At 42.4% G+C, this 26,975-nt stretch overlaps 1 protein-coding gene across 5 annotated transcripts in view; it reads left to right on the plus strand.

Moving 5' to 3' along the window:
* The window catches only part of GAB3 (GRB2 associated binding protein 3), a 72,742-nt gene that overhangs the window by 38,103 nt on the left and 7,664 nt on the right, over positions 1-26,975 (plus strand). For 3 of the 5 annotated variants that reach the window (XM_033104505.1, XM_033104670.1, XM_033104753.1), the window contains exons 2-8: positions 6,928-7,231; positions 9,684-9,903; positions 10,490-10,968; positions 14,585-14,640; positions 15,120-15,339; positions 17,852-17,933; positions 19,108-19,210. In XM_033104505.1, the coding sequence (XP_032960396.1) occupies positions 6,928-7,231; positions 9,684-9,903; positions 10,490-10,968; positions 14,585-14,640; positions 15,120-15,339; positions 17,852-17,933; positions 19,108-19,210 (1,464 nt within the window). The remainder of the gene's footprint in view (positions 1-6,927; positions 7,232-9,683; positions 9,904-10,489; positions 10,969-14,584; positions 14,641-15,119; positions 15,340-17,851; positions 17,934-19,107; positions 19,211-26,975) is intronic. The other 2 variants (XM_033104581.1, XM_033104811.1) reach the window with 1 other exon arrangement.

The raw sequence follows: 26,975 nt of genomic DNA on the forward strand, positions 1-26,975 counted from the left end.
CTATGCAGATTTCTGGAGTTCTTTCTTTACATAGCTCCATCATCTCTGGTGCTTTGCTCTACAAATTTCAGCCACCTCAACTATCCAGAATTCTGACCTCTGTCTTCCCAACTCTGCAAGATTGCAGTGCTCTATTTGGGACCCTCTCCCTGCACTGTAGTCGTGAAATGTTGGCTATAGACTGAAAGCCAGGATGGTCATAGGGCTTGCCTCTTTTGTTTCTCTTCTCATGCCGACCACAGCCCTGGCACTGACTGTCGTCCAATATCTGAAAGCAGTTATTTCATATATATTGGTCTAGTTTTCTAATTGGTTTTATGGGTAGGGCACAAGCTTGGTGACAGGTACAGCAATGTGGCCAGAAGTGGAAGTTCTCCCAGGTGATTTAGATGCATAATAAAGGTTGGAGAATGTATTAGATTGCTGGGGCTGCTGTAACAAAGTATCACAAACTAGGTGGCCTAAACAACAGAAGTTTATTGTCTCACGTTTCCAGAGGCTGGAAGTTCAAGATCAATGTGTCCGCAGGGTTGGTTCCTTCTAAGGGCTGTGGGGGAGAATCAGTTCTGAGATACGCTCCTTGACTTGTTGATGGCCATCTTCTCCCTCTGTCTCCTCACAATGTCTTCCTCTATGCATGTCTGTGTCCAAAGTTTTCCTTTCTACAAGGCCACCAGTCATATCGGATTAGGGCCCACTGTAATGATCTCATTTTAACTTGATAATGACCCTATCTCAAAATACAGTCACATTCTGAGGTATTGGGGGTTTGAATTTCAGTATATAGGTTAGGGAGGGACACATTTCAAACTATAACGGGGAAATTCAGGTCCAAGTCTCAGTCTCTCTTCTCTGGATACTACAGTGGTAGCAATTTTCCACACCTGCACAGCACTTACACCTTTGTTTAAACTGGTGGGTCACTCTCGATCAAGAAAAAACTAGGAGGTATTTGTAAACTGAAATCTACAAGTTGGATTTGTTTAAGAAGCGAACAACACAGCTCTTACTCTCAGAAGGAGTAGATTCGATTATTCCTCTAACAATTCCATGAAAATGAGTAGGCCTATGATCTAGACACACCTTTCTTGGAGGCGTTCAGATTCTAGAAATGAGCACAAACACTTTTCCACAAGGCTACAGGATGTTGCAGGTTTTTGTTGTTGGAGATGATACTGGTAGGGTGGTAATGACTCAGCTTGGTGGCTGCAGCAGGAAAGGCTGATGGGAAATGGATCTTTTGATGATCAGAGCTGGAAAAGCCCTCAGAACCCATCAGTGTACAGTGGGGGTGTGGGCTGCAGAAAGGGAGAAGCAATTTTCCCAGGGCAAGTGGTGCCTTGTGCCCTAGGGATCAACAATCCCTTTGTCATTTTATAAGTTACTATCAACTTGATAATGTTTTGCTATCCCTTTCTCATTGATTCACTGCAATTACACCATAAGGGAGGCAGGGCAAGGTTTATTATCTTCATTTACAGATGGCGGGACTGAGGTTCGCAGCAGTTAACTGCTCAAGGTCACCTAGAAAGTCTCAAGTAGAATAAGCGTTCCAATGCAGGTCTCCTGACTTTCAATTCGATCCCCCTTTTTTGTACTCTATTTCTGTGAGTCATAATTGTGGCTACTTCTTTGCACAGTGACTCTGCTTTCTAGATCTTCTTGGCCCAGGACATAATCATGTTCACCGTCTTTCCTGAACTGTTGACCTCGCCCTTTCCCATCTTGGTTTCCCAAGACTGCGCAGTAGACGAGGTCCGAGAGGAGAAGGTGGAGTCCAGTGGGGCCATGGCAGCCAGCAATCCTGCACTTGTAAAATGTGACCATCTCCCCAGACAGAGGAGACGGCAGCCGTCAGGTCCTCACATCCTCTGTGAGCTTTCCAATTCCCTGACAGACCAGCAAGCCCCCTTCTTCCTTTTTATGAACAGCGCCTGGCACCTAGTAGGCACTCAGTAACTGTTTATTGAGTTAATTCATGAATATGTCCTATCTGCAGGAATTGTCATAAAAGGAAACACAAATACAGCAAACCACATTTTAAAAATATGACTCAATGAATTACTATTAGGTGAGCCCCCTGGTTACCACCAACCAGTTGAAAAATCACTTTGCCACCTACTCCTGAAGGCTCTCCACGTGCCCCATCTCCATCACAACCTCCTCCTCGTCTCCATAGGCAACTACAATCTTGATGTGTATAGAAATCTCTTCTTTGCATTTTTTATGTTTTGATCACTTACGTGAGCATCCCCTAGGCATTAGAATTCAGTCTAGCACATTGAGAAATTTTTGATACATCTTTTAAATGTCATTTAATCCATAGATTTCCCCCCTCTGTCCTTTCCTTTTCTTATCATTTATCCATTGAAGAACCTGGGCCTTTGACCTGCAGAATTTCCCGCAATCTGGCTTTTGCCTCATGCCAGGCTATTGAAGGTAGAGTGTCTGCTTGTTTCCCTTCCTGAGTTGGCAACTGTTGATACTTAATACTTATATCTACTAATTCACTGGGGTAGCAAAATGGTGGTACTCTGATTCTATCATTTGTTTTCCTTTATTAGTCAGAATACATTTATAAAAAGGCGTTTCCCTTCATCTTCCTATCTAGGAAAGGCAGGATAATGCTCAATTCTTTCCCCTTACTTACCAGTTGCAAGACAATGAAGTGCTTCCCTCATACCCTCTGAAGATGACAAATTCTTTTTTCTTTTTTAATATAAGAACTCATGGATTTAAACACATTTGATGGATTTCAAGCCACTGAAATTATTATATTTATTAAAGCTTAAATTGTTCTGTCTTTGGCCAGTGGGAGCTTCTTCGGGTTGGCTCCTGAGTTCTTTTTTTTATTGGGGAAGGGGAACAGGACTTTATTGGGGAACAGTGTGTACTTCCAGGACTTTTTTCCAAGTCAAGTTGTTGTCCTTTCAGTCTTAGTTGTGGAGGGCGCAGCTCAGTTCCCGGTCCAGTTGCAGGGGGCCCAGCCCACCATCCCTTGCGGGAGTCCAACCGGCGACCTTGTGGTTGAGAGGACGAGCTCCAACCAACTGAGCCATCCGGGAGCTCAGCGGCAGCTCAGCTCAAGGTGCCGTGTTCAATCTTAGTTGCAGGGGGCACTGCCCACCATCCCTTGCAACCTTGTGGTTGAGAGGACACGCTCCAACCAACTGAGCCATCTGGGAGGCAGCTCAGCTCAAGGTGCCGTGTTCAATCTTAGTTGCAGGGGGCGCTGCCCACCATCCCTTGCGGGACTCGAGGAGTTGAACTGGCAACCTTGTGGTTGAGAGCCCACTGGCCCATGTGGGAATCGAACCGGCAGCCTTCGGAGTTAGGAGCATGGAGCTCCAACCGCCTGAGCCACCGGGCCGGTCCTCCTGAGTTCTTTTGATGTGACCCTTCATATTTGATAACTTCCTTGTGGCACTGTTTCCTTGTAAAGAACTTCACCTTGGTGCTGGCTGACTTCTTTGCAGGGGTCTTTGTCACATGTCTCCCACTTCTAGAAGCCTCTAAGCCTGATGGGACAGGACTGGACATGGCCTCCGGTTCCACCTGCTTAGCAAACAGCGCTAAGAACACATCATTTCTGCTTTTGCATACTTACAACTGTTAGGTAGAGATTTTAAAACCTGAGGGAGGGCATGCTGGTATGTTTGCCCAATTTAGCATGAAGATTATGCTACATCTTATTCAAGCTACGGGGTGACTGTTCTTTTTCCTTTCTGCTCCATGCCTGCCTTCCAGCTTTGCTGAAGTAGCTGCACTTACACATGCTGCTTCCTCAACCCCTCTTCAGTCTCAGCTTAGCCATCATTTCCTTCTGGAAGCTTCTCTAGACCCACCAATCTGATAGTAATGTCTCTCTTGTGTGTTACCATGGCATTTTGGCTTTCCCTTATAGCACTTATCTCACTTAGTGCAATTGTCTGTTTATCTATCTGCCCACTTCCCCTGCTGCCCACAAGACTGTGAGTGACAGGGCCTGTTGTCACAAGCATTGGAATGCTTGTTCATTTCCAATTTCCAGCCCATCAGCAGATAATTGTTAAATGAGTGAATGAAACCCAAGCTTGTCCATGTCATTCTCCCCTGTGCACTCCCACCATTCCTGGTTGATACCTCGACTAGCAAACTCATTACTCTGCATTAAATCTACCCATTTCATATTTCTAACCCCCTCCTTTTCACATTTCCCTACCAAAGTGGCCTTTGGAAAGTCTGGAGTACCCCCAGGCTCCCCATGAAAGTGTTCCTTAGCAGGCATATATGGCATTCTCTCACCCCTTTCCCTGGGCCTACATCATCGCAGGGAACACCGGAACTAGGCCTTACTTTCTGTTTGCCTCAGTCGCTGCCAGAGAAGCCCAAGTTTCCCACCTCCCTCGCTGTAAACCCCACAGCGACCCTTGAGCTCCTTTCCTCCTGTTTAGTGGCTCCACTCCATTCAATATCATGTTTGTGCAACAGGAATTTATTGAATCATTAATTTTTCTCTCCCTCCTAGATGACTCCCATGGACATACAAACATACTGTTATTTCTCCTGTCTTAATAACAAGAACTTAATCACACTGTTTTGTCCCCCTTCTGAGTGGTCAAACATCTCCTCAGAGCTTTACACTGTAAAGGCAGTACGAAGCCAGGGCTCACCCTCCCAGGCACCATTTTCCCCTCCCTGTCCCAACCCAACACGGAGCAAGTACCTCCTGCCACAGGCTCAGAAGGACTTTTTATTCCGAGGCATCCTTGCAGGTCCTTTGTGAAGATTGGCCTTCCTCTCTTCGGTGCTTCATCAGATTCTCTGCTGCCTCAGATCTCATGTTCAGATCTCTGGTTCTTGGGCAGGGAGGGAGCTAAGAACACTCCAAATGGTGGCTTTTCCTTTTCCCCTGGCCTCTTGGTCAAAGCCGGTGGGCTTATAAATGTGTCAGGCATAAATGAAGCTAGAGATACAAAAGACTTCCTGTCCCAGTGGTCACCATACCTCGTGGCAGAACCCCACACTTCCTGCTGCAGTACATGCCACTGCACAGGAGAGCAACCACAGCACTATAAATCTCTCCACTTGCATTTGCCAACTGCAACATCAAGCATCTCTGATGGAAGAAGCCCTGCTGTCAGCCTGTCAGCCTGTTACTTGTCTGTGCTCAGTTCTCTCCAGCAGAAAGCAAGGATGTGCCAGCCAAACGGGCTGGCCTGGTGGCATGTACTGAGCAAGAGGCACCTAAACATAAGAAGATAGGGAACTTGAGGACAGCCTTCACTTCTTTCTCCCTGGCTCCAGGAGACAGGAAGTTTAGAGATACTGAGGACTCCTGTGGTCAATGGCAAATACCTCTTTCTCCAGGCCTCATACCCTGAAAGGTAGCTATCCATGTATCCATTGGTATTTGCATGTCTTCTTGGTACTGTGTACAGAAAACATTCTAGGTCAAGGGCGAGTGGGGAAGCCAAGGAGGCGTAAGTCCTCAGTAGCTCCAGTGACATGCAAAGCGGCTTGCCATTATCTCAGCGCTGGTTTCTTTGGAGCATCATTCTCTACTTTTTTTTGAGCATCGACTAAGTTTTGCCCGATTGCCTTACCTCAGGACTTGGCTCTTTCTAAGATTCATATTGTACCAAGGAAAGTTCCTTGCAGTTGTTGTAGTGTGTCTCAACAGGGCACTGATAGCTTTGACAGACAACTCCTGCCCCACCTCTAGCCTTTTTTGACAAGCAACAGACACCAATTTTCAGATACCCTGTAGCACATCTCAATCTGTGGTTGAGAAACTCTATGGTTTTAGGGGTGAATGCATGTGTCTTCCATCTTTAAAAAATAACCCCTGGACCCCAGAGCTCTCTCCTTACAGTCAGACATCACTAAAGAATTGGCTACACTCCCCCTCTCTCTTTCTTCACATTCATTATTGATCCTTTCACCCTCACTTGAGTTCAAATCCATTCCTACTATAGCAGCTTAGTTGTGTGACCTTGGGCACATTAGTTAATTTCTCAATTTTTTTCATACATAACATGGACATAAAAATATTACCTCTCTAAAAGACCTCTACTTGGAAAATTATAAGACGTTGAGGAAAGAAATTGAAGAAGATACAAATAAATGGAAGCATATACCCTGCTCACAGGTAGGAAGAATTAACATCGTTAAAATGTCCATACTACCCAAAGCAATCTATAGATTCAATGCAGTCCTTGTAATTGGGGGGGAGGGGGAGTTATGTCTCCTTTGAGATAGTTTGGAGATTACATGTGTTATGGAAAAACACTTAGAAAATGGTTTCCTCACAGAAGAAATGTAACTAGCCACATGTTGCTTAATTCTCTTAGAATTCTACTTGTATTTTAATCATCCTTGGGAGTGTTACATATAGAAAGACAGTCATGTCCAGCACACATAATGGTAATTGTCTCTTCTTCAATGTATATGATTTTTTTCTTTTCTTGTTGAGCAATTCTCTAAGAGTTAAATGACAATGTTGGATGATACTGGCCGGTACTTGTGATTTGCATGTGATTTTAAGGTAGGATTTTGGCTTTGGGATTGAAATATAGTGGTTAAGATGCCTTCCTTTTCGATCTTCATTACTAAGATTTCTTTTTTTTTTAACCTGAATATAAATACCTTGGTATCATATGCCTTTGTAGCATTGATTGTGATGATTGTATAATTCTGATCCTTTGACGTGTGGGTGTGAATCCCATTACTACATTTCCCAATAATGACCCATCCTATAATCGTTGAATAAAGCAGACTTGAAGATGGTGCACTATTCCTTTAATCCAAAGCTGAGTGGACTTTGCATTTCATTATTAGAATGGCTGATTTACTTCATTTTGCTGTCCTTGTCATGAAATACGTTCTTGGCAGACTCTGAGAAGAGCAATTGGTCCAGTGACTCCTTGTTGAATTGCGTCTCTGCAGGCTTGGCGGAAGCGCTGGTTTGTCCTCCGGCGGGGCCGCCTGAGCGGCAACCCTGACGTCTTGGAGTACTACAGGAACAAACACTCGAGCAAGCCCATCCGCGTGATAGACCTCAGTGAGTGTGCAGTGTGGAAACATGCAGGCCCTGGATTTGTTCGAAAGGAATTTCAGAATAATTTCGTGTTTATTGTTAAGACAACTTCTCGTACATTCTATCTGGTGGCCAAGACCGAGGAAGAAATGCACGTGTGGGTACACAGCATCAGTCAGGTCTGCAATCTCGGCAACCTGGAGGATGGTGCAGGTAAGAGCAGAGTCGGGTTCCTGTGTGGTGAAGGGGTGCCCCTTTGAAGCCACTCCATGCCCCTTGACACACCGCACATGCACTGGAGAGCCACTATGGGAAAACCGTTAAAGGTGTCAAGCCCACTTCCTTTGACGGTGCTTTGGCAGGCATGTCAGAACTGTTCCCACCCACCATGTACAGCAGCAGAAATGGCTCCCTTTCACCTGGTTTTAGGCTTCAAGTCCAAATGTACTACACACTGAGCATTGCAGGCAACTTCAATGGCTTTGAAGCCACTCCATGCCTTTGCTCTCATCAGCCACAGAGAACACATTCAGTGAAACGTCAAATGTGGGTGAGGATGTCCTGTAGGGCTCTGTTATTCCCCATGCTGCTGTCGATGATGGTGATGTTCTAGAAATATTAAATATCACCATCTTTCAAAAATTCGTGGGACTCCAGCTTTTCTGTTACCTATTGCGTTGCTTAGGACTATATGGTAGAAAGACAGACCTTGGCTATTTATCGTAGGCAGGGAAGAATTCCTCATATCTCCAATTGGCTCAAGGTCTCTGCAAGGGAAGTTAGCTCCAACTTTGCTCTAGGCTATTTCTGGGCAGTGGGAGCAAATGACCCATGAGGCTCTTTGTTTTTCTCTCTCTGTGTCTCTCTCTCTGTCTCTCTCTCTCATACACGCGCACGCGCGCACACACACACACACACACACACACACACACACACACTGCCCTTTCTGTGTAATATTCCAGGTGTAATGCACCTAGGGTTACAATTCACTCCTCTTCATGTTTTTTTTTTGTTGTTGAGCACCATGTCCTGATCCTCAAACCATGGAACTTTCCACCTGATTTCTTTTAGCCTCTTAGCCTAGTAGACAAAACTTACTTGTAAATCCTGTGGCCCACAGTTGCTTCAACATTCCCACTATTACTGTATGCTTATCATCGACCACTGCTATACCCACATTAAACACTAGGTGGTGACAGACAGTCAGAGTTGCATTTCTCCAGGAAAAGCACCTGAGAGCGTTTGCTACAACAGATGAAGCTTATTATTAGCAAAGCCGTAGTGAATGCACACTGGCTTGATCTGACGCTGCAAACAAGCAGAGAGGCGCCCTGGCCAACTCCTCCAGCCTTGCTGTTCACTCTTCACCACCTTAGTCCCTAACTTCAGCCCAGACTAGATGTGTGTCATGTGTTTCCTCTGTTTATTTCCTCATCCAGGAGTTACCCTAAAACATGGATACATAGCACGTTTGCCAATTTTTGAAGAGGAGCAGGAGTGAGTAAGGCATCAGGCAGAAGACAGAAAGCCCTGACATGAAGTTGGAGGAAGCCAGAAACCCCCTATGACCTCTTTAATTCCCTGTATCTCCCCTTAGTTTTTAGGAGGATGTAAGCGGTAGAGTCTTCTTCATCTGAGAACCACACCCAAAGGGCTTTCTTGTGGCTTATCACATATAGTGTTTGGTTCTGTCTCCAGCAGCCATAGGTAGTCAACACATTGTACATACTCTGGCCAGGAGCTCTGTTAATACCCCCACCCCCGCCCCGTATTAGCTGCAGACCAGTTCTGTGGCATACGTACTATTAGCATCTCCACTTGATAGAGAAGGAAACTTGGAGCAGGAAGGTAACTTGCCCAAGATCACAAGAGCTAGATAGTAGAGCTTGGACTTGAATCCAGGCAGTTCTGGGCCATTCTGACTCCAAAATTCTGAACTCCTGCCAACTTGGTTCAAGGGGAAATTAAAGCAGGCTTTTCACTGGGAGTTTTGAATGTTGAGCTCTTCGAGAAATGTGGGCTTTACCAGCCATCACAACACCCCCATTTTTCCTTCCTCTTCCTTATAAGTCATTAGCAGTCAATCATTAACAGTATTCTTTATTTATGTGTTACTTGTCTGTCTCCTCTGATAGACTGTAAACTGCAGTACGGTCTGTGTTTGTCTCGGCTTTATGGACAGAGTTAGAACAGTTCCAGGCACATAATAGGTGCAAAATAGGTATTCTATATGGAGATATATATCTGTATATGCATATATGCAGAAATGCATATGTAAGTATATACATCTGTATTGGATATGCATAAATATATGTATATATGTGTATATTTGTTGAGTGAATAAACAGTGATGAAGGGCTGCGGCGGAGGGCCATAAGGGAGCTGTGTATAGACTATCTAATAGGAGATTTTTATGCCAAGAATGCTTGGGTTTTTTTGTGTGTGTGTGTTTTTTTCACTCTTAATTGATTCAACACTTCACTCTTGGAACATTGGCCTTTTTTCCCAGACATTGTTTATAGCTTGGGGAAATGGTCTCCTCCATCAGTACAAACACCGGCTGTGATTTGCATCTTCTATTTGGCTTCTTTAGATGCTGTTTGAGAAATTGTGAGTGAGTGTTATAGCCATTCTTAAATGCTAACCTGGGAAATGATTTGTCCAGCAGATTCCGTGGAGAGCCTCTCTCACACGCCCTCCTCCCTTCAGCCATCCCCTGCCAGCTCCCTTCACACCGCCCATGCTGTCAGCTCCTCCTTGCCAAAAGATGACCCAAGTACTAATACCGTAGCCACTGAGGAAACCAGAAGTGAGTCAGAGTTTCTCTTCCTTCCTGATTATCTGATTCTGTCCAACTGTGAGAGTGGAAGACTGCACCATGCCAGGTATGCTTATGCTCTGGACTCTCTGAGCCAGGCCTTCTAACACAGTCTCTTCTGCAGAGCCCACACTGCCTCCTCGTTCAGGGTCTGCCACTGAGATGTGCTCAGTGTGCCTGGCCAAATTAGTCTGTTTAGCTGTAGCATCTTCTAGTGGGTGTGTCTGCTTTCACCTTCTCTTCCTGCTGCTGACAGGCAGGCTGGATCACTCACTGTCAACCACTATGAAGGATGAAGCGTGCACTAAACAAAATGACTCATGTATTTCAGCATTGCGGTTTTCATTTCTAACTTTGTATTTTCATATGCAGCTGACACTTAGAAGGTGAAAAAAAATCGACCAATCATTTTTTCCTGCATCCAGGGGTTGGTGTGATGGAGGGTAGTAGAGGGAATGTGGTGGCTATACAAGTAAAATAAAAAGTGATATTTGAGGAATGGGAATGAGGCCAGTGTGGGTTCTGTGGTGGGTGGATGGCTTTTTTCTTCAGACTTCTGCCAAGGGTGTATCAGTAGTGTCGCTGTGGTACCTACTACAGCTGCCAGGGACCTGCTACATTTTAGTCAAATTTACATGCTTTTCTTCCCTCAGTCTACCCACCAGATGTGATAGCTGGTCAAACTCAGAGCGTTCATTGGAACAGACTTCATCTGATGACGTTTTTGTTGACTGCCTGCAGCAGCTGCCCTCCAGTAACTTGGTCCACCCATCCCCCCATGGGAATGGATCTCAGGAGGTACCTTCTACAAGGCCTCAGGCTGCCCTGATCTGGAATAGAGATATCAATGGGCCGCCCAGGAACCACTTTTCTTCACCACTGCTGGAAACTTCCTTAAATTCCACCATTCAGGTAGATAAAAACCAAGGTTCCCTGCCCTATAGGGCAAAAGAACTAGACATTATATCCATCACGCCACCTCCCCGCCCCCCTAAGCCAATCCATCTCTCTGAACGGCGCCAAGAGGAACAGTTCCCGTGGAGCGGGCACAGCAGCATCAAGAAGCCAGAATGCACTGTGGCACCAAGAAGAATCTCTCTCTCTGGTTTAGATACCATGAGAACCTGGAAAGGTAAGTGTTGGATGCTGATGTTCAGGTACAGAGAGAAGCCTGACTCCTCTTAACTCCTTGGGTCCCAGTAGATGCTGAAAGAAGTCAGAGCCCTGGTCCCTTAGCCATGCCCCTGTCCATGTGATGGGCTCCCCCCGAGACTAAGCTCCTGGTGTTTGTCTGGAGTCACCAGGGGACCCACTTGGTGCAGAAAGTGACTTTTGCATCAGCTCTACTCTATTCTATTCTTTACCTCTCACATGCACAGTGAGCCCAGAGACAGTATATTGACCATAGCTCTTTTCTCCTACTTTCAATAATCCCATTAGCCTCATTCATCATCCCACCTGACATGTGTTTTCCAAATTCTAACTGGCTACACACTAGTGACGTGGCTTTTACAGAGCTGTCACAATCAACATAATGTTAACCCAGCCCAATCAGCTTGGATACCCTCCTGGAGCCCCCCTCCTTTTTTTTTTTTTTTTTTTTGCCTTTTTCTGTAAAGCCCTTTATTTTCATGGGATTTTTTTTCCCTCCCGCCCCTCCCTCCCTGTCTTTCTCCCTCTCTCTTCATCCAAATACTATCACTCCTACACTGCTACATATAATGCCACATTTTAAAGGAATTTTAGAAGTTTAAAGAATGCAAACTCATTTCAAATTGTCTAAATTTCTGATTCTGACTGAGGAACTGAGTCACTGGCAGAGACCTCCCCCAGTGTCCCTAGTGATGTGACCATTACACGTTACTTCCTTCTGAAAACCTCAATGAAATGAGTATATGCCGATTACACAAAGAGTCATAATGTGCTAACATGTGAACAGTGGACAAAAAGGGAAAACTGAAGGCGTAGGCAAGCAGATACTGGAGAGTGAAATGAATAAAACCAGTGGAATAATAGAATATGAATATGAGTCTTAATGCAAAAATGGATGTGATAAAGCAGAGGGAACACGTCAACCTGGTTGTTCTGCCTTCCCCATTGAGGTCCACCTGCAACTGATGCTTGTGTGAGGAGGCAGCGGGGTCAAGGTTCATTATTGAGGAGGACTGCCTCATTTCACTCTCTATAGATCAGTTTGTGAAGATTTGATACCCTTACAGTGTTGAGTTTTCCAATTCATGAACAGGAACTATCCTTCCATTTATATAGGTCTTGATTTCTGTGACAGGGTCACTGCTGTGTTAAGAATAGACTGAAGGGAAGCAAGTGTAGAAGCAGGAAAACCAGTTAGAAGATGAGTATAGTAATCCAGGCAAACTGTCATGGTAACTGGGACTAGGATAGTAGCTTTTGAACTTGTGAAATGTGGTTGGATGCTCAATAGATCTTGAAGATACAACCTCACTCATGGGATGTGTAGTAGAGAAAGAATGGAGTCAATGTTGCCTTCCTGGTGTTTGGCCTGAGAAACTGAGATGGGGAACAAGTTGGACAGTGGGTGGAGGTCAGGAAGTTGTTTTTGGATATGTTGAGTTTGGATATGTTGAGGTGTCTGCTAGATGTCCTAGTGGAAATATCAAGTAAATGAATAGAAATGTGAGTCTGAAGGTCAGTGAGAGAGGCCTGGGACTATGAATTTGGGAGTTGTCAGCGTATAGGTAGTAAATTCAAGGGATTAGATGAGATCACCAAAAGAGTGAATACAGACAATAGAAAAGAACCAAGGACTGACTGAGCCTGGAGCCCTATAACATGTAGAAATTGTGGATAAGAGGAGGAACCAGCAAAAGAAACTCTAAACAAGTGATCAGTGAGGTAGCAGGAAATCCAGCAGAGTGAGATTCTAGTAGAGACTCATTTTCCAGGTGTGTGCTTTATAGGAGTGTGGATGGGGATCCATTCTTGGTCCCTTCCTTTAGTCTGTTCCCATCTTCACTCTATCCTAAAGTCCTTAAACTATCTGATGTTGATGCAAGTTTTTCTCTATCTTGGTGTTATTTGGTGACATCAGTGGGGATCTGGTAATGGAAAGGCAGTTCGGGGCCTGTGTTCACATATGCATTTCCTACATTCTTTATTAACAACATCAAATACATTCTAGGATTTAGTAAGGACTTTGTGTTCCAGGCACTTTACTGTCCTTCACATGCACTAACACTTCTAATCTTTGCAGCACTCCTATGGAATAGATCCTGTTATTGGTCTTATTTTACAGATTAGGAAATTGAGACCCAGAGAGTGTAAGTAACTTGTCCAGTGCCACACAGCTAATAAGTGGTGGAGCAGGGATTTTAAACTAGACAATATTACTCCAGAGCAGCTTCTAACCAGTACTTCTACAGCCTTGAAGACATAGAAACATATATTTCTGAGCTGGGAGTTATTCTCTCACTTTAAGATGATGTAGCCAAAAAAAGTTGAGAACCATAAGACTTCACCCATATGTGGGACATAAAACTGAAAGCAGCTAAGGAACAAGACAAACAAACAAAAACTCCTAGACACAGACAATAGTTTAGTGGTTATCAGAGGGTAAGGCGGGAGGCGGGTGGTAGAAGAGGGTAAAGGGGATCAAATATATGGTGATGGAAGGAGAACTGACTCTGGGTGGTGAACACACAATGCAATATATGGTGATGTATTACGGAATTGTACACTTGCAACCTATATAATTTTACTAACCATTGTCACCCCAATAAATTTAATAAAAAAATAAATTTAAAAAGATGATGTTGACTCTTCAGTTTATTTCTCAGAGGCAACCTGACCTTTCACACCTCCAAGTTCTTGGGGGACACTTTTGTCTGGTCCCCATGTGCTAAGAGCACTTGCTGGACTTCTTAGCAGCACTCACCATCGTTGGCCATTCTCTGCTTCCTAAGGCTTGATGGCATCATGCCCCTCAACTGCTCTTTGAATATTGGGATTCTCTAGGGTTTTAGACTTCAAATTCTCTCAACACTTGCTGCCTAGATCATCTCATCTTCTCTTACGGTTTTGACTGCCATCTCTAAGCTGCTAATTCCCAAACATGATGTCTCATTCAAGTCCAGGCCCATATATCTTGCTGCCTTCTGGACATCTCTTTCATCGCCACAATTATTCTAAATGTTTATGTCACATTGTTTTATTTTTCACATCCATCTTACAAGTTTCTAATCCTGTATTAATTCACCGTTCCTCTCCATGCCTGTACCTAAGTAGCTAACTATTGCTGCAGAAAATCAGGGTCACCAGTTCATGGTCACAGATCTCGAACGAGCCCTCCGTGCTGCTTGGCAATACTGTCACTTCTCTGTTCCCGCCACTGTCCTGCTCATCACAAGGAATATCACACCTCTCCTCTCATCAAACCTCCAGCTCTGTCTCCGCCATTTCTAAGCTCAGAAAATTCATGTAATAAATGCAACAAGCATTTGTTCATTACTTGCTCTAGCTCTTCCGATTTCACAGAGAAAATTAAAGCTATTATACAGAAACTTCTTCAAAATTTGGTCTGATTTCCATCTGTTGGGGAATGTGTTCTGACTGCCCAACTAGACTTAATAGCAAGCCTTACGTATAGAAACTGTTATGCTTCTCTGCCTCTCTGGAGCTGAACACAGGGCCCTGATGTGCATAGGGATTTGGACCCTACTTTAAATTGATGTTGTCCTGCACTTCTCACCACCCCACCTTGTTTCTTGCAGCTGATGTAGAAGGCCAATCCTTAAGACACCAAGACAAGCGGCTTAGTTTAAATTTGGTGAGTTTGGCACTTGAGCTTCTAAGCCTCAATTTTACCAAAAATAGTCTGACCTACATATGTTCCCTTTAAGTCTTTAGAGACTCAGCACTCTAAATTTCTCAGGACTCTTCAGTCTCCCCTTAAAAGTTGAACTTGTCTGGGAACTACTGGAATTAAGTGTTCTGCCAATTGTAATGGTGCAGACACTTGCCCGACAGGGTAGCTACTTAAGGCATCACTTTGTATATAAAGCATTTGCATCAGTTCATAACCTTCTGTCTTCCAGCATCAGATCGAGGAGATTCATCACCTACCTCACACAATAAGTCCAGAGGCAAAACTTGAGTAAGACGCTTGTCTGACTTTCCTAAGTAAGGAAGTTCAGAGTTACTCTTGGATAATTTGCAATGGAAATCCTATGTGTAGCTCAGGCTGTCCACTGGGAACAGTTTCCATGACTGTTCTGTGGTTCCCAACCTGTACCTGTTCTCTTGCAGCCATGCAGGTTCTCCCCAATGTACCCTACAGCCTCATCCAGTGCCGAAGACAGCTACGTGCCCATGAGCCCCTGGACCGGCGCCTCTGGTCTCAGACCCCAATGCAACTGTGATGACTACATCCCAATGAACTCAGGAAGCATCGCCAGCCCCCTGCCCAAGCTACCTGCCAACCTGGAGCCTCCCCCAGTGAATAGAGATCTCAAGCCTCAGAGGAAATGTAAGCCATTTGACTAGGCCCACTGTGCAGGGGAGGGGAGCAAGGTCCTGACAGCCATGTGGAGAAGTTGCCTTCCTGACCCTGTCTGGGAAGGAAGCACTAGAGAAAACATTCTAGATGGCTGGGAAACAGAAGGGTGAGGACAAATGGCTGCAGTTGAAGGGAAAGGGCTGCGGAACCCTGCTGCGCCAGATAGCCATGATCAAAGGCATCAGGGGACTTACAGGCACTATGGCCCTGCAAATATGGCCTACAAAGCCAAGTTCATTCCAGAGGGCTCATCTTTGGCTGCTTCCCTAACAAAGGCTCAGAAATAAGCAATGATAGATGGAAATGGAACCTACCTGGCATCTCTTCATTTAAACAGCACTGGAAGTAATCACAGTGCCCTCCTGTAAAACAGCCAAGAATGACTTTTGCCACTAATGCCCGACCTGGTCATATGCAACTCATCATTCACTGCCCTGTGCATGCCTATTAGCAGAGGTGTCTGGGGTGGGAGAGGTCTTCGCAATGTGTCGTCTGGCTCTCATTTGCACAGAGCTCCTTGAAGCTTCTGCTTTATTCCCAGGCAGCTTCTCTGGTCTGCTAAGCAGCGTGGACAGGCAGGGAGAAAAGAGAAGAGGGAAAGAAGAAAAGCAGGTCAAAGTAACTTTATAACTTCATTCTTAGCCACTTCATTCTTAGTCACTTACCTAGTAGGGCTATGTGAATCCAGAGAAATACTTGGTACAATGATTGTGACCTGACATTCCCTTCAGGTGGCCGTGCTCAAAGCTGGTAACTAAGTCCCTGACTCATGCCCGGTCCATTCCCGTCTCACCCCTTCAGTTTGAGTTAAATCACATTTCCAGTGTGTTTGCTGTGTGTGTAGTGCTGTGCTAGGCACTGGTGAGATGCAAAGATGAGAAAGCAAGGAGGGTTCTTCAGTCTGAGGGGGAAGAAGATATATAAAAACCATCTGGAAGAAGAAGAATTATGAAGTCAGTATTAAATAGGAGAACAGACCCTATCTTATGAGGTTCAGAAGAAATAACTATGCATTCTGGCTAGAAACAATTTAACAAGGACCTGTTACTTTAAGGTGTGTATTATTATTTTATTCAATTGTCTACAGCAGTGCTGTCCAACAGAACTTTCTGTGATGATGGAAATGTGGCTACTGAACACTTGAAATGTGGCTAGTGCAACTGAGGAACTGAATTTTAAATTTTACTTAATGTTAATCCATTTAAATAGCCCCATGTGGCTAGTGGCTGCCATATTATATTGGACAGTGCAGCTTTATAGAACCTGGCAATCGGAGGCAGGAAGATATTGGATGGACTTGCGGTTGAAGGTTCACTTGGTGGGTGTGAAGGTGGACACCTGGGCCAGGAGAGGCTGGTTTTCTGACAAGTGTGGATACAAGGATGGACCCTGGGGCCAAATGAGGAGAGGGCAGATTTTGAAGATGGGAGGTGGCTGGTTGGTGAACCCAATGCCAGGGTGTCATGCCACCAGGACAGATCTTCTCCCCAGAGACTAGGACTCACATGACCTTTCTAGCTCACCACCTTTCCCAGGTCTGAGGCTCCTGGGAAACTGAGCGCATAAAAGTCACTGTACTAGGCTTTGGCAATCTGGGGTGGGGCAGGGGGTTTCAACAGTCTCTATTCATGTAGTTGACGGGAGGAAAGATACAATACAAGTAGTGTGGCCAAGACAGTGATAGAGGAACACATCCATGACCAACTCAGAAAGGTAGGCCACTGAGGTGGTACAAGGGTTAGATGCCAAGTGCTTCTCTAGATGCCGAGGCTATTGCAGTGAACAAATTCAGAAAAACCCCTGTCCTCCCAGAGCACAGTCAGTCTAGACCTGAATCAAATAATCACAGATGAATGTATCATCACTAACTGGGAGGAGTGCTGTGAAGGGTAAGTACAGGAACTCATGAGGGCCCATGATGTGGAGCCTGATCTTTTCTGGAGATCAAAGAAGGCCTTATAAGCAGAGGACGTTGAGCTGAGCTCTAAAGGCAGAGATGAAGAAGGATATTCTAGGCAGAAGTACCATCAAGTAGACAATGGACTGGAGGTGGAGAAGCCTAGAACCTGGGTAATTATCTCTGCTTGTGATAAGAAAGGTAAAATTTCAATTTTGGACATAGAGAGTATGAGGTAGGCTTTGGCATTCCATAAAGTCAGAGACTTTCATCTCTTTTATTCCTACTATGCCTCTAATGTCTCGAACCATGCCTGACATATAATGAGTTCCATATGATTATATATTGACTAAATGTGTTGCCTCATTACCTCCAGCTGGTAATGTGACCATTTGCTGAGTAATTGTCTTTACTCCCAGTGAGGCAGGGAAGAGTAGGACAGTGAAATTCACTAATCATCAGTACTGCTTGTTAGTAAATTGGGATTTGATGTGCTAGGTAAGTGGCATATCATAGTTTTACAGTCTTTTACCTTCTGGCCTTGAACTCCTGAGAACTTACCCTACTGGATATTGTGTGTTGTAGCGCGGCCACCTCCTCTGGACCTGAGAAGCCTCTCTACTATCCGGGAACACGCATCTCTAACCAGGACCCACACTGTGCCTTGGTAAGTCTCTGATGTTCAAAGGGGCCTCATCCAGCAGACACTCCCAGTCTTCATAGTTAGGTCTCTGATTAAATGAAGTTGAAGCCCACTTAACCTAGCTTAAGCAAAAGAACGGATGAGGTTTATTATCACAAGCCAGAGTGTTTTGCAGATTACAAAGGAAGGAATATAACTGAATCCTCCATGATACTGGAATCAGGAAGGAGAGTGCTGTTGGGAACCCAAGGACTCTCTCATGTCTCTCACATCCACATTTGCTCATGCCTCTTTCTGTGGAGAACTCTTTGTTGTACAATCCTCATGGCTAAAGAGAGCTATACCATAGATCCTGAGCTTATTTACATGCTACAATTCCAGTATCAACAAAGATAGGTGCTTTTTCAATCCCAATTTGCACTTCCTGACAGAGGGAATTGTATCACTCCAGTGTGAGTGGGATTAGCTATGGCCCAGAGGAAGGACCAGCAGTACCGACATGGCTTCCAGAAGCTCAGCTTTGTGAAAGTAATAGGAGAAGGGAATTCTCAGAGAAAGAGGCGTGGTTCATGGGCTTGGTAAACAAACCCCAAATGTATCTGCACTCTCCATCTCACCTTTAGAAATTGCATTTTCAGAATCCTGAGCCTTGCCCAGCAGTTCCTTGGTTCATTCTAAATGCCACAGGACACAATCACTTTGTAAAACAGAATTTTGCAGTGAGCTATATTTTTTAGCCTAGACTGTAGAGAGACTCAGCCTGCGCTTCTAACTCAGGAGAAGGATGAAAGTTGATTTGCAGTCTTGCCCTCATCCCATCAGAGGAATGGCCACACTTCCTTACTTTTCCTGGTTACTTTGAATGGAAACAAGAGAGTCCCAAAGGAGTGTTTTTGTTTTTCTGTTTTTGTTTTTTCTCTAAATGATATGCTGCCTTGGTCTGTTTCTAGAAAGCTCATGAGCTGTGTCACATGGGGAGCCTGGAAAAAAGTAGCCTTTGAGAATTGCGAGTCATTTGCCCCAGTGTGGGACAGAAGCTGCTGGGCAGTCTCTACTGCTTTAGGAATTGCTTTGGCCGGAAGGAAGTTGTATCTGGAAGGGGAAGGCTGAAACCCCACGGGGGCCATGTTAGTTCCTGGCTGTCTTACAGAGCAGCTGTAAGACATTGCTTTGACCTCATCTATATTTTTGTTCTTAGCAATCGGACAAGCTTTCTCTCTCCAGAAAGAAATGGTATTAAATCTGCAAGACTTTTTGCCAATTCCGTTTCCAGAGAAGAGGAAGGAAGCTACATCCAAATGGTAATCCTATATTTTTCATACTCTTCTTAATTCTTCACCCTGATCTATAGTCTTATGAGTTCATTATAAAGGAAACATATATTTCAGAAAGCCCCATGTAATCTTAACACAATCACTTAGTAGTAATGCCAGGTTACAATGTTTTCTAGACTGCAAACAAATCAATTTGAAGCTGGTTTTCTTTCCTGCAATTATTCAGCTCCTTGTATTATTTTGAGGCCACAGTATTTCAAGAATGCCCAGGGATGAGGCATGTGTAATGGGAAAATGGAAATGTCAGCAATTCTTTTCACCAGGGCTGTGATATCCTGTTTGACCCCAGTAGGTTTGTAGTTCCCTGGATGTCTAGAATTTAAGTTGTGAAAACACGCACTGGATGGTTCCTTCCACCAGACTACTTGGTGGCCCTGCCCTGCCTGCCTCAGAACCTTTCCGAAGGATAAATCACTTAAAGAGTCCCATTGAGAGGGAGGTACAGTGTCTTGGGCTTTGGATGTGTCTGTTTCCTCTGGAGACTACTGTTAAAGGGTCTTTCTGTAGAGCTGAGTGAATAGAGACCTGACATCACTATCCTTTGATTAGCGATTTACAGTTCAAGTGTCCTAATCTCTTTCTCCTGCCCTCTGATGTCCTTCTATTCTCTTTACCTTGGATTCTATTGAAAACATGAGTTTTTGAAGAAAGGCGCTTTTAACACCTCTGGCAATTATCAGGCACTTTAGCCAGAACTCTGCCCATTCTGCAATTTAAAAATTTAGGAACTCGAGAGAGATTTCTCTAAAGAGAATCTCTGTTTGAACTATAAAATTTTGAAAAGAGATCTTAGAAGAACAATGTTTGAGACAACATGACTATATATACTTTTGAGAAGGCAGTTCTGCCTTCCTATACATGAGGATAATAGGCAGTTCAAAGTCTAAAAACAGTAATCTCCACTGAAGCAGCAATTAAATGCTTCATTTTGCCTTTCTATTTGATAAAAAAATTGTGCTGTAAGTGCACTTAACCATATGCAGATGGAAAGTGACTCATATACAAATCTGCTGTGATCTTCCCAATGTTTTTCACACTTAGTAATGGCCCCTGGGAAACATGTAGAAGAAAACACTCCTATAAAGGATGCTGACCAGCTGTGTTCTGTCTCCAGAGAACAGAAAAGGGAAGTGAATCTAAAGCCTAATAGAAGCAAGTGCATAGTTAGTTATTCCAGACACTAGCAGTTCATTTCTGATCTCTGAGGTTGTGAGAAATACCAGAGTTTCATTAACAACACAGTTAAGGATTGATTTCTTGTCTAAGTTTATAATAATTGCTTAATGACTGTCTCTGTGCATTACCAGGCAATACAAGATTGAGAACCCCAAATATTGGCCAAAGGAGCATAGCTGTGAGGGCACCACCATATAAGAGTTTCTAGAAGCTATCCGATCTCATTCAGTTGTGTGTGTGTGTGTGTGTGTGTGTGTGTGTGTGTGTGTATGTGTATGTGTTTTAACTTCGGTAATAGGGTGCTTTCAGATGACTTTGATTTACATTCTTTCACTTGTTCCACATAGCAACCCTATATGGTAGACAGAACTAATATAATTTGATTTTGATTTCGCACATAATCATATGCATTATTGTTTTTTCTCTTTGAGGACAATTTCTGATCTGATTGTAAAAATTTAGGTCAGGGGCTGAAATACAAGTTTTGTTTTATTGAAGTTATCTTATCATTCAGTTACTTTAAACATTTGTGAAATTATTAAAAATTTAGAAGAATGAACATAATTTAACTTATGTGATCGCTTTTCTGTGGGTTTTTCAAACTTTAATTTCAATAATTTTGTAAGGCTTTTATAGTAAAATTCTGAACTCAATCTCACGTTACATTTTTATACTTTTAGTTTTTAGATTATCTTACAGAGAAGTTGACTTCTTAGTGTGCAGTACTGAGTTTTAACATGCACGTAGATTCGTGTAACTAGCACCACAGATACACAACAGCTGCAGTACTCCAAGATACTTCCTCATACTACCTTTTTATAGTCACATACTCCCCACAACCCTAGTTCCTGGCAACCATTGATGTGTTTTTCTTCATCACTATAGTTTTTCTTTTCAAGAATGCCAGGTAAATGGACTCATACAGTATCCCATCTTTTGAGACTGCCTTCTTTCACTCAGCATGTCTTTGAGATTCATCCAAATTGTTGCATGTGTCAATAGTTCTTTATGTTTCATTGCTGATCAGTATTCAAGTGTATGAATGTACCAGTTTATCTACTCACCCACTCAAAGACATTTGGATTGTTTTAAGTTTCTCGGCAATTATGAATAGAATTGTTATATACATTCTGTTATAGATTTTTTAAAATATTTTTTTTGCTGTAGTGAGATGTATAGCATAGAATTTAACATCTTAACCATTTAGATGTACAATTCAGTGGCATTAAGTACATTCACAATGCTGTGCAACCATAACCACTATCCATTTCCAGAACTTTTTCATCATCCCAGATAGAAACTCTGTCCCCATTAAACAATAACTCCCTAGTCCTTCTCCCCCTAGTAACCTCTATTGTATTTTCTGTCTTTGTGAATTTGCCTGATCTGGGTACCTCATATAAGTGGAATCATACAATATTTGTCCTTTTGTATCTGCCTTCTTTCATTTAGTTTTCAAGATTCATCCATATTGTAGCATATATTAGAATTTGATTCCGTTTTAAGGCTAATACTCCACTGTATGCACAAACTACATTTTATTTATCTATTCATCTATTGATGTACATTTGGGTTGTTTCTACCTTTTGGCTATTATGAACAATGCTACTATGAACGTAGATATACAAGTATCTGTTTGAATCTTTGCTTTTAATTTTTTTAGATATACGCGGTGTGATAAAAATATATAGTGAATGTTTAAATAAAAAAATCTATTACAGTGGAATTAATTCCCTCAAAATACTCCCCCTCACTTTGAACACACTTATCCCATTGTAACGTTGCGAATCGATTCAGGACATCAAGGCAGCCACCAGAGCGCAATTAAAGATACTCACGAAAGAAGACTGCCAGAACGGCTTCAGAAAGTGGCAAGAATGATGGAATAAGTGTGTTCGAAGTGAGGGAGGGTATTTTGAGGGGGATTAATGGCAATGTGTTTTTTACTGTAATAATTTTCTTATTTAAACATTCACCGTATCTTTTGATCACACCTCGCAGACTTAGAAGTGGAATTGCTGGATCACATGGTAATTTTTATGTTTAACTTTTGAGGCACCACCAAACTGTTTTCCACAGTGGTGGAACCATTTTATATTCCCAACAGCAATGCAAAATGGTTCTAATTTCTCTACATTTTCTGGAGCACTTATTCTCCGTTTGTTTGTTTGTTTTGTATAATAGCCATCCTGATGGGGTGAAGTGATCTCTCACTGTGGTTTTCATTTGCATTACCTTGATGACTAGTGATGTTGAGCATCTTTTCATGTGCTTATTGGCCCTGTGTATATCTTTGGAGAAAGGTCTAATCACGTCCTTTACCATTTTTGAATCAGGTTGTTTATTTTGTTGTCGTTGTTGAATTCTGTGGGTTGTCTTTTCACTCTCTTGACTGTGTTTTTATATGCACAAAAGTTTTTCTGATTAAACCAAAGACTCTGAAGCAGTTCAGTGTAGTCAAAAGTGGTAGAATGTAGATGGTGGTTATATAGGTATTCAAAGTATATTTTCTTCAATCTGGCTGATTATTAGAACATTTTCATAAAAATAAGTTGGAAAAAAATAAACGCCATGAAAGGAAAACGAATAAAGGCAAGAAAAGGAATTAACAAAATAAACAACAAAACTAGATAGGATCAATAGCAATCTAACTGGCTCTTTTAAAAGACTAAAACTCAGATTTTTTGGGTAGATACCCAGGAGAGGGATTGCTGGGTCATGTGGTAATTCTATTCGTAATTTTCTGAGGAACCAAAATGTCCTTCGATAGACGAATGGATAAAGAAGTTGTGGTATATATACACAATGGAATACTATTCGGCGGTATAGGAACATTTGTGACAACATGGATGGATCTTGAGAGTATGATGCTAAGCGAAATAAGTCAGACAGAAAAACAGAGAACCATATGATTTCACTGATATGTGGTATATAAACCAAAAACAACAAAAGAACAAGACAAACAAATGAGAAACAAAAACTCATAGACACAGACAATAGTTTAGTGGTTACCAGAGGGTAAGGGGGGTGGGGGGTGGGAGATGAGGGTAAGGGGGATCAAATATATGGTGATGGAAGGAGAACTGACTCTGGGTGGTGAACACACAATGGGATTTATAGATGATGTAATACAGAATTGTACACCTGAAATCTATGTAATTTTACTAACAATTGTCACTCCAATAAATTTAAAAAAACCTAAAACTCAGTATTACAAACCAAGAAAAGAATGGATATAAACAGTATTAAGAATGTAAGAGGTAATAATTGGAAATACATCAGAGATTAATGATGTAAGAGACTATTATGAACAACTTCATACCAATGAATTTGAAAACTAGTGAAGATAGGCAAATTTTCAGAAAAATATTATCAAAAACTGACTCACATAGAAATAGAAAACATGAATGATTATATAACCATTAGACAAATGGAATCATTAGGGAAATTTTTACTGCAAAGTATCACGAGATGCAAACAACTTTACAGACACTTTCTACCAAAAGGAAGAGATCATTGCATTCTTTTATAAACACTTCCAGAGAATGGAAAAAGAGGAAATATTACCCAACTCATTTTATAAGGCTAAAACAACTTGACACCAAAACAAATAGAGATAACATAAGTAGAAAATTGTAAACCAATCTTACTCATCCAAGGAGGTTAAAAAATCCTCAACTAATGAATAATTTGGGTTGCTTTCACTTTTTGGCTATTATGAAAAATGCTGCTATAAATATTCACGTACATGATTTAGTTGGACATATTCTTCCTTAGGATTTTTTATGCTAAGTGAAATAAGACAGAAAAAGTCGAGAACCATATGGTTTCACTCATATGTAGGATATAAAACTGAAAGCAACAAACGAAGAAGACAAACAAAAACTCAGACACAGACCACAGTTTAGTGGTTACCAGAGGGTAAGGGGGAAGGAGGTCAAATATATGCTGATGGAAGGAGATTTGACTTTGGGTGGTGAGCACACAATGCAATATATAGATGATGTATTATAGAATGTACACTTGAAACCAATATAATTTTACTAACCCATGTCACCCCAATAAATTTAATTAAAAAATAAAAATAAAATGTGGTATAGCCACATAATGGAATGTTACGCAGCCATGCAGTAAAATCAAGTATTAATACATGAAATAACGTAGTGGATGAACCTTGAAAACCATATACTGAGTGAAAGAAGCCAGTCCCAAAAGACCACTCTTTTGGGTTCCTGGACACAATTCCAACCTGTGTATGTTGGTGAGGGGTTTTCCACACAACACCAAGCAATTCTTGAACACCAGCCAGGTGTCTGAGAATTCAATTCAATTCTGACACTCTGTCTACCCAGAGATAGCATCAGATTCCACAGGTGAAGAGTTCAGTCCTACAAGACTGTGCCCCCACCCCACTGCTCTCCCCGCCTCCCCCCCACCCCCGGCACCTTCAAACACCAGTTGCAAGCCCAGGCTGTTACCTGTGTTTCTGGCCAACTGGCTATAAATCAGATGCCCACGACCCTCTCCTTGGGTTCAATTAATTTGGTAGAACACTCACAGAACTCAGAGAAATACATTACTAATTAGATCACCATTTTATTGTAAAAATATATAACTCAGGAATAGCCAGAATGGAAGAGATGCAGTATATGGAGCTTCATTACATGATCATAATTGATTAAATTATTGGCCATTGGAGATTGAGTCAACCTCCAGGCCCTCTCTTCTACCTGGAGTTGAAGGGGAAAGGGGTAGGACTGAAAGTTCCAATCCTCTAATCACATGGTTGGTTATCCTGGCAACCAGCCCCCATCCTTATATGGGGGTCGAGAAGTCACCTCATTAACATAACAAGACACTTTTTTCACACTCAAGACTTAGGAAATTACAAGGATTTGAGGAGCGGTGGAACTGGATAAAGACCAAATATATATGACAAATACATTTTGGTCATCTGAATGAGCAAAGATGTATTTCTTATAAATCACAATATTGCAACCACATATTGTATGATTCCATTCATATGAAATGTCTAGAATAGCAAGTCTGTAGAGACAGATATTAGATTAGCGGTGGTTGCCTAGAGCTTGGGGAGACGGTGGGACTAGGGGATGATGGCTAAGGGGGTACAGGATTTCTTTTTGGAGTGATGAAAATGTTCTAAAATTGACTGAGGTGATGATTGCACGAATATGTGAATATATTAAGCAGCAACAAATTGTATACTTTAAATGGGGGAATTGTGTGGTATGGAATTGTATCTCAATAAAGTTGATAAAAAGGAAATTGTAAAGAAGATTTTGGCAAAATCCAGCACTATACATAGAAAGTTGAGAATATACACAAACAAGTTGGATTTTTCCCAGCTATGCAAAGTGGGTTCAACATTTGAGAATCTTTCATGAACATCTTGGTAAAGATGGCAGACTGACCAAAGCCTTCTATTTTCCCTCTATCCCTCCTCTAAAATCACAGTAAAGGGATTTGTTAAAGGCATAAACCCACAAGGATGTGAAGAACTGAAGAAAACAATAGCAGTAACATTGGAAAGCAGATGGATGTGTAGTAAATGCCTTATCTGACAAAAAGTTACATCAAAAATACACTATGGGGGAGGCAAGAAGCAACTTATACTGCAGAATAGCCAGAGGGTTCAGGAATTGCCCATGTCCCGTAGTTCTAGAAGTAGGGCTGAAGGGAAAGGAAAAGAAGAGGTAGTGGCCAAAAGTCCACATAAGCAGCAGGTAAATCCCAAGCTTCCCTCCCCCAGTCCATGGAGGTGGACCACTGTGACTTCCTATCTCCTACTCCACAGAAAAGTTGAAGTGTACTCTCTGGAGAGTAAAACAAAGGGTCTCTGTACTGGGGGGATGAAAGACACATTTGACCAAAAATAATAAAGAGATGATTAAGTAAATATGTATAATGGATATGAGGACCATTCCTGCACCCTTTCCTCAGCCCCTGTTTTCCAGAATGTTGACAACCAGACCTTTACAACTGAGTCTGGAAATTGGAAGATAGTTCTCTGGGCTATTTGAACAGCCCAAGAGGCAAGACCTAGGTCCTGACATTGGGGGCTCCTTAAGAAAACTGTCCTGCGAGACCACCTTGCAGTAAACTCTACCGCTGACAAGCACCACCCATGTACTCAAAGGTTTGGAGCAGCTTTTTGATCTTTAACTCCTTTTTAAAGATTTTTATTAAAATATAGCTAACATACAATATGATATTAGTTTCAGGGTTACACCATAGTTATTCAACATTTATATACGTAAAGAAGTGATCACCATGATAAGTGCAGCAACCTTCTGACACCGTACCACGCTATCACAATATTATTGACTATATTCCCCATGCTGTACATACATCCCCATGACTTATTTGTTTTATACCTGGAGATTTGAACCTCTTATTCCCCTTCACCTTTTTCCCCCTTTTAAATTTTCAATTACAATTGACATTCAATATTTTATATTAATTTCAGGTGTATAGCATATGGTTAGACATTTATATAATTAAAGAAGTGATCCCACTGACTAGTCTAGTACCCACC

Source organism: Rhinolophus ferrumequinum, chromosome X (genome assembly GCF_004115265.2).
Source record: "Rhinolophus ferrumequinum isolate MPI-CBG mRhiFer1 chromosome X, mRhiFer1_v1.p, whole genome shotgun sequence".
Lineage (NCBI taxonomy): Eukaryota > Metazoa > Chordata > Mammalia > Chiroptera > Rhinolophidae > Rhinolophus > Rhinolophus ferrumequinum.